A 9,003-nucleotide genomic window follows, 5' to 3' on the forward strand; every position below is an offset into this window, starting at 1 on the left:
TAAATATCACTGAAAACCTTTTGTGTCAATGTACCACAGCAGTCTCATGGCCACATAAATTGGATTTGTAAGTAGCCACAACAACACCCTGACAACCATCTACAGACATTCAATGTAATGAAGAATGCGGACATATCATCAGGTGTCGACATCTAAAAATAATTTCCCATCTTTGTACGAGGTGCAAAGTTTCTCCTTTGCGACCGAACGAGGCCAACTTTCAATGTGAAAATTATTCCAGTTGCAAACAGCAGGAATAAACAAGGAAGAGTTATTTGTTACACTGGGCCAGCATCATGGGTGAGGCATAATGAATGTAAAACCTTCCCTTATGAGTTAAAGCGAAGGCAGTTAAAGTGTACAAGGTAAGTTAGTGCAATGGTAAGGAATTTGTTGGACATTCATACAGGTGACGGGTTAAGTTGATTTTCAAGATTTTGGCGAAGGTGGGACATCTGCACAAGTACATAGTTGTTAATAGGGTTGCCATATAACACCGTATTCAAAATTTTGTCCAACACATTCTTGTGTTTAAGATTTCTTATGTGCGCTTCTTTAACTGAACAGCTGTTCTGCTGTGCAGAAGCTGAAAGTTCGAGTCAAATCAGATGTGGATCGAAGTGGTTAGAGGGGTTGGGGGGGGGGGAGAAATGTGAGGAAATCCAAGAGGTCCCCTCCCCCAAAATATTTACTGCTATGCAGCTAAGATATCCACTTCGTGCGATGCACCAAAACTTCTCGCCACGTATATTTTGCTTGGAAGAAACGTAGATCTCCCTCTCTCAGCCCACTCCCATCTCGCCACCCCCTGTCCCCATGAATTTCAAAATCGTGGATCCTGCTCTGCCACCAATTGATCGATTACAAAAGAGAATATTATGTTTTTATGCAGGACTTCAGAGCTTATCAGTGTCAAATCCAAGATGTATCGTGTCATGGCAATGAGATGAATCTCAACCCCTGAAAATGAGAACCGATTGAGAGGTTGGAAATGCGTGGCCGTTAAAGGGGCTGACAGAATGGCAATTAGAGTTATGTACACTCGCCTTTGAACTGTGTAGCTTGGGTTCAAATGTCGACCCAGCTATAAATTGTCACCCTGGTGTTTCTCATGATCGGAGCGAGGCAACAATGCGTGCACCTCCATCGGAATAACGTGAAGCCGGAGGAACCGTTTGCTCGCACTGGTCGTTTGTGGATGCAAAACATCACTCGGTGTCTTTGGCAAAGAGTAGGTAAGTTATCATCAAAGAAGATCAAGAAGAATACAATGGGTAAGTTGCAAAATGAAGACTGTTGTTGTACCGCGCATGGACATCGCATCATGTGATACTGTATATACACTCGTCTTTATTCATACATGCTCACATATATGCTACATGTGTGTGACTATAGGTGAATGTATAATACACCCATCATCAGAACTATTGATCTGTAATGATAATTGGTCACAAAATAAATATAATTTTTATGACAAAATACATTGGCTATATTTACCAGTGTTGTTGCAAAGCTTATTAGATGGTAAAATTGTTCCAATAAAAAAGCGATCCAAAAATGATTAATGGCACATAGTGTCAGTGATATATAACCAATAACAGCAGGACATGATAAACTTAAATTAAAACCAAAATTATACATTAATATATCTTAAATATGCTGCCCAGTCGAAGGCTTGGATAGGCCTGTGAAGCCCAAAGAAACAATAGCCGTCTGTAAATCACATTTTGCTAATCTCTTTTCGCACTGGATTCCAACACAGTAAAACCTGTCTTACACGGCCACTGCTTCTTACAATCAAAAAAGGGTGCACAAGTCATGTGGCCACAAATTGAGGTTATTTAACATCACAGAGCGCTCGTGTGTGCGCACTAGTTGGCCGCTTTGACTGTGCGCCAAAAACACATTTTGAATGAGATGCAGACGAAACCCAAACATTCAACAGCGGCCATCAAGGTTGCACAAAACTAAGTAAAAATCTCTTCAAAATGTCGACTTCACGACCCTTTTGCAGAGGCCTTTGGAAGATTCAGTTCCGTGGGCCGTCCTGAAAGCAGCACACGAGGTCGGCCGTCTGAATCACCGGCAGGTTTTTGAAGGACATGCTTTCCCTTTCATGAAGAATCCATAGGTTTAAGTTCGGCGTCATGAACCTTCTCACACGCTGCACTTTCTTTGACGTCAACTTAGAGACCACCGGCTTGAAGTAGCAATTAGAGGCTTCCTTGTTTCCGTACCCTCTGCTTGCGTTTCGACCAATATTGCGCAGCATTGTCCTCCCTTAACCCGGTTCCAAGTGCAAGCCGTGCAAAAAGGCATTCAGTGAGAGGTGACACCGATCTGTACTCAAGGTCCTGGCACAGTCACTACAGCACGAGGATAGGTAAAAAGTGTGCAGACAGGTGCTTCCTCCGCGTCCTGTGTCCTCGCCTGGGCGAGCCTTTCCCATTCAGTGCCACAAACATTTGCTTTCCCTTCCTCTTCCATTTCATGGCAGCGTAAGTGTTGTAGCCATTCTCCTCAATGCGTTCCTTAAACTTGCAGTTTTCACTGTAATTCTTCTGCAAGTGCACGCAACAAGCACCAAACACAAACATGTCATGTTGCGGCCAACACTGTTTACTCACAGGCCCGCTTGGCTCGTGCTTTCAACATTAGCCTGTGTGGCAACACGCACGCCTGCATGCACGCACATGAGTATTCGCACGCATGCAAGTTAGTCAAGCACATCTTTCTTTTGGTTTTCCTTCCGTCCACTTATTCAACACTTTATAATGTGTATAAGTGTGCTTGTGTGCTCATCATAATATTTGATTACCTTAGAGTTACAATGAAAACACTCTTGACCTGAATTTTTCAAACATTCTGCTCGCAGCTTCTAACTCCTATTTTACCTTTAATTATCCAAAGGGCTGATTTACTAAACAACTGACCACCACTTGCCTTCTTGGGTAATCTTACAAGTTTTCTTGTTTCTTAAATTGTTTTCCATGAGGGGTAGATTAACGGAAATAGGATCGCTGCCTTAAAACAGCCCCTGAGAGCCGTCTGATAACTCGCGCATGGGCTTGTATGACAAAGCCCTGGCTTTCCCTTGGGTCAGCACAGTTATATTTCAAACTCACATTGCTGGTGGTTCAACGATTATATCATCCTTTTGCTCCAACTTTTTTATTTTTTTTTTAAAGTTCAATGATGAAAGCAGCACAAAAGAGGTAACATGTAAATAGTATACTGTACATTCTCACTAAGAGGGGTGAAGTGAGTGTACCACAATGCATAATGCATTCCTATATTACAATCCAGGTCGTATTAGGTTGATTCAGTGATTGCCTGGGACTCCGATGAATGAATTTGTTTGACCAAGTTGCACAGATTACTCGATTACTATAGGTGGAATGCTATGGTGTTAAGGGGTATGAAGGTTTTGAAATTATTTGGGAGCATAAGGAAGCTTTGTGGGTCAGGGGATTGAAATGTGCATGGTGTGTAAGTGGAACCCTTTCTGCCATTCTATTTTTTCCATAGGAAGTACAAGAATACAAGCAACCAGCTCAATATTTTTGAAGCATGCCTTGTTAGATGAGACGACAGCTTGACTGTAAAGTAACTGGAGGATAGTTTTGATCAGACTTTGCTAGGAAGTTGAGCAGCCTGTTGTTGGTTAGTTGATGATCAATTTCATTTTTGATCTTTACGATGAAATGAGAGCACATGAACATTAAGGAAATAAGGACTTGGGATTTCCCACTAATATATACAGTCCTGATCCTGACCCAAACGTCAGTTCCCAAAGACAGCATGGCATCTTTAAATGTAAATGTATGGCACTTTGTTTACTCGTAGGCTAAATACCGGTTGCCTCATGGTGAGTGAAGACAAGGCCTGGCAGACCGCATTGGCAATATACTTGCAATGAACATCGTGTACAAGTGGGGGGGTGAAAGAGAGAAGGGTGTTGTGAAGATGTATATGAGGTAAAGGTGTGAAAGTGAAGTTTTCTTTTGTTTGCAGAGTTGAAGCTCGTGGAGGAACCAGAACACAGAACAAACTAGGACGTAACATAACGAAAACAAAAAAAAGAGCAAAGATTGCAGATCCTCGCCAGGACTTCTTTTGAGTGGTGTATTTTTATAGGTTTTAGGGTAAATCCAATATGGCTGCCAAACCATGTGACCTATGATATCATATGTGTGACCCTTTTGTTCCTCGTGAACAGGCGATAATACATGCAAAGTTTCACCTCGATCTGTTCAGCCACTTCAGAGAAGATTTTTGAAGGTTAAAAAAAAAAAAAACAATACAGCTGCCAAATCACATGACCGATGATGTCATGATTTTTTTTTTCTGTGGACCATTTTATCCCTAGATGACCCTCAAAAATTTTCATACTGATTGGATGTGACATTCTACATTTGCAATTATGACGTCATAACAAGTGCACCTATGACGTCATAAAAATCACACTCATTCCCCATGAGGAGTACTTGCTACATGGCAAGTTTCCATTTTTTCCTTGGTGCGGTTTCAGAGATAGAGGTCCAAAGTTTTTCTGTTTTTCCAATATGGCTGCCACACCACGTGACCTATGACGTCATAATTCCCATCAAAACATTCCACATGAGTAGTCGCACCAATGGTGAGAATTTCGTCTCAATCGGACAAGCGGTTGCAGAGACAAACACGAAAGTTCTAGGGTGGACAAACAAATAGACAGACAGACATCTTCTTGGACCCAAACTCTTGAACAGAGCATCAGAACTGGAACTGCCAAAGCAGTTTTTCCTTGGCTATTTGGCACAATCTTGGATGGGTCACCACTCCAACCATTTTTGGCAGCACAGCTGTGCCACTGATGCTGTGCCCCTCTACCAGTACACTGGTAGATTATCATTTCACTCATTTCGCCCACCTCAGGAGGATGAATAAGAGTGCAAGGGGGTGGGGGAAACCCAGAAGTATCCATGAACAATCTATATATCATCACAAAGCATGTGGGCTTGGGGATGGTTAAAGGGGTGTAGGTAAAAAGGGTCATGGGTGTGGATGGTGGTGAACAGCTGTCTTGAAGCCATCATGGGAAGGATGAGATTGAACAGACTGAGGAAGTTGGTTCCACAGGTGAAAGAACAGAGGAACGAATGAGTGGAGGTGAGCAGTGAGCCTGGACTGGCAGACCACTCATTCCCTGTCTGCGATGTGAAAGTAATAGGTCCATAGACTCACCTTCATCGTGGGAGATACCAATGATTTTGAAGGCCTTGGTATCCACGGCATCAGGTTGAGGAAGGTGTGACATAGCGGCGCCAGCCCAAAAGGGAGAGCAGTCCTCCAGAAAGCTGTGGATGAAGGCCTTGTAAATTGATAAAAGTTCATTAGTGCCAAGGAAAAACTTTGCACAATGGAGGATGCCCATCAGCGGCTGGATTTGGAGACCAACTTAGATATTTTGTTTGCCAAAGATCACGGCTGATAGTGAGGCCCAAACATTTGAGTGACTGAACTTATTCAAGAGGTTTGTTAAGAAAGTAGATGGGAGTGTTTGGCAGATGGTCTTGTAGAGAGACAGAGGACTTCAGAAAGAAAGTGTTTCTTTGCCTTGTGGCACTTCAGCGTTGACAGTAAGAGATGAGAGGATCCCGTTGAGAACCCCATGTTGACTACGAAAGTGGAGGAATTTGGAGAGCAAGGTGGGATGCCAGACTGACTGTCTAAAAAGCTCAAGATATGTCCAGAGAGATGGCTCTGATCTCATGTTTGATATTGAGGGCCTCCACTATTGTTGGGAGAGTCGAAGCAGCATGTCCAAGGTAGAGTGACCTGGTCTGAATCTGAATTAATCATCTGAGATGAGGCTGTTGGAAAAAAAAAAGGAATGATTTTATGTCAACTGTGATGATGGATTCCATGACCATCCTGATGTTTGGAAGTACAGCAAGCTAATTGGGTTGTAGTTCAGGGAATACGTTTTTGCACCTTTTTATGTAAAGCTGTGATGTTGGCTGATTTCCAATTTCCCAGGTGGATATAGGAGACTCATCCTGAAGGGTTGAAAAGAAATAAAATAAAGAAAAATACGCAAAGTGCGAATGTAGAAGCGTCACATTTTATGACCCGTGGATACACGGGGTCCACGAATAGCAGAACCGTGAATGTCGGGGTCTGACAGGACTGCACAACAGTCTCATGAGAAGGAACACTCATTATAACAACTTATTATACCAACCAACAGTACTTTTGGAGACGATATACAAATTTCCACTCAATATAACAAATAGTGAAATATGCAGAATTGTTTATTGAAATGGTTTTTTTTTCCAAATGGTGACAATTCTCATACTTCTTCTTCTTTCGAAAGCATCACAAGGATGTGGAGTAGCATCATTGGCTGAGAGCAGGGCTGTACCAGTGATGCAATGCCCTCTACAGATTAGGCCAGGAATTTGGAATTTGTTCAGGATGATAACGATAGCTTGCCTACTCTTCACGAAGGACACTGGGATATTTAATGTCCACCAACTAATGCCGGCAGACGAGAGGCCTAGTTGAACGTCCATGTGAGGGACAGCACACACATTGATGAATCATCCTGCCTGTGAAACACTGGGATGACATTTTATAGCTGGGATGAGATCCAAACCCAGGTGAGACAGCTTTGAGGTGAGTTGGTCGAGGTCATACTACCAGCAATCATAGGTCACATACCTCTTGGTCGAGGTCATACTACCAGCAACCATTCTCAAAGATTAATGTCATTAAGTCCAGATAATCTCTTGTAACTTCCCTCTCATTGAGGTATGGCGATAACTCCAGGTAGTCTCATGTAACTTTTTCCCAGGTTTCTGAAGGGCGCATGCGGTCCACAATCAACACCCTTTTGGAGAAACTTCCCAAATCCACAATCACTGCTCACTTCTACTCATTTGTTCCTCTTTTCAACCGCCTGTGGAACCAACCCCCACATTCTCTTCAATCTCATTCTTCCCTCGAGGTTTTCAAGACTGTTTTTCATCACCATCTCAGATGACCTCTCATCCAAAACCATTATCTTTTCCAAGCGTGTTAACTCCAGCACCCCCCCCCCCACCCCCCACCCCAACCCATTTTTTTCTCCCTGTTTTTACCTTCCAGAGAGTTTGCTCCTGCATCCATCTTGTCCACCCGCAACATCTTCCCCCCTTTCCTCCCCACATCCCTTATTTGTAAGGTGTCCTGCTACATTCTGAGTTCTAGCTCTTCCACAAGCCTTGACGCTGTAAACAAAAAAGAGGAAAGGCAATAAATATTCTTAATTTAATGTCACTGAAGTTCACTCATAGAGAAAAGGCAATCCATCCATCAGGACCATATCTTGAACAGAGTATCAGTGCTGCAGAAGCAGTCTCCTGGGCTATTGGGCACAATTCTGGATAGGTTACCACTCCAACACAGGATACTTTAATGGCTCAATCATCACACCAAGCTGGTATTCATTTTGCCAACCTCAGAAGGATGACAGGCTGAACTAACTCCACCTGGTATTAACTCAAAAACCAAGTGGGATTTGAACTCAGGACCTGCAGATTCCAAGCCCACCACCCCCTAACGATCAAACCAACACCAGGCATAGAAAAGGCAATGACTCCGGGAAATGTCACGTCACATGACCTAACTCTCATGGAGGAAGAACCATAACTTCAGGTAATCTTGCATGATTTCACGGCAATAGTGGAATGGCCAATGACTCCAGGTAATTTGATGTGACTTGATTTCCTAGAGCAAGGAGGATAACTTCAGGTAATTTAATTTGAGTGCATTCCCAATGAGATACAATGATAACTCCAAGTAATACGGGATTTTTTGAAATGACGTATGAACTTTAACGAGGCCTTTCGCGCATGGGCTGTGTGTGCCCTTTCAGTGACTCGGTTCTGCTAGTGGGCACTTTTAACCTGCCGTCACAAATGTGAAATCTGTAATTCAAATTGTCTTTGAAACATAATTTTCACAATTTAAACGAAAGAGTGGCAATTTCAGAATTGTTATGTACCTGAATGCAAATCGGACATGAATTATATCCGTGAATGAGAGATGTGAAGTTCCCACAATTTCCTATCAAGAGAAGCGAGTGGCAGGGGACATACCCACACCGACACGAAAACACACACACACACACACACACACACACACACACACACACACACGCACGCACGCACACACACACACACACACACACACACACACACACACACACACACACACACACACACACACACACACACCCCTCGTTTTTATCATTTCTGTTCCCCACAATTTTATTACACACACGCAGACACACGTCTGACACTATTTCTTAATTGTACGGTATCGGCTATTTCGAAAATATAATATAATCTGAAGGATTGCTGTAAATAATGTTAATTTCACAACATCCTGTGTTTGACTTTATTTAAATTGTAAACGTCAAAACATAGTTCCCTTATCTTAAGTAAGAACCTGAACCTAGAAGCATTTGAATGCTTCCCAACCGCATGGGATTATCAGCTGGGCACCGTTCTTCCTCGAGGTTTCAATCCTTTCAGCCGAAAACCTCTCCAAGCGGAAGATCCACATCAGTAGATCCACAACCTTGGTCACGGATCCACATTAGTAGATTACCAACATCAGTAGATCCACAACCTCACGTGCCGTTAACCCATCAATGCGATATCACAAATCCAACTTTAATCACTGGACGATTTAATGTATTATCACAAAGTTACAACTCTCATCTCACATTCTATTTCATGATAATACATTAAATCATGCACATCTTACCTTAAATATAACATATATAAAAACATAAAACATGGACCAACTTCTATCCTCTCATCCAAACTCTCTCTTCCTCATCTGTGGTGACTTCAATTGTCATCATGTCAGTTGGCTGAGTGTGGGTACCTCTCTCACCTGTCATGGCACTTCAGCAAAAGACTTCTGAGACTCATTGGGACTGACTCAATCGGTCAACTTCCCGACCCAGAT

General features: G+C 42.7%; 1 protein-coding gene across 4 annotated transcripts in view; it reads right to left on the reverse strand.

Annotated features, from left to right (window-relative positions):
* Positions 1-1,275: 1,275 nt before the first annotated feature.
* The window catches only part of FGF10 (fibroblast growth factor 10), a 115,660-nt gene continuing 107,932 nt past the window's right edge, over positions 1,276-9,003 (reverse strand). For all 4 annotated transcript variants that reach the window (XM_085850073.1, XM_085850072.1, XM_085850074.1 and 1 more), the window contains one exon: positions 1,276-2,561. In XM_085850073.1, coding sequence (XP_085706199.1) covers positions 2,367-2,561 — 195 coding nt within the window. In that variant the 3' untranslated portion in view covers positions 1,276-2,366. The remainder of the gene's footprint in view (positions 2,562-9,003) is intronic.

Source organism: Eptatretus burgeri, chromosome 12 (genome assembly GCF_056783735.1).
Source record: "Eptatretus burgeri isolate ZD-2024b chromosome 12, Ebu_testis_v1, whole genome shotgun sequence".
NCBI lineage: Eukaryota > Metazoa > Chordata > Myxini > Myxiniformes > Myxinidae > Eptatretus > Eptatretus burgeri.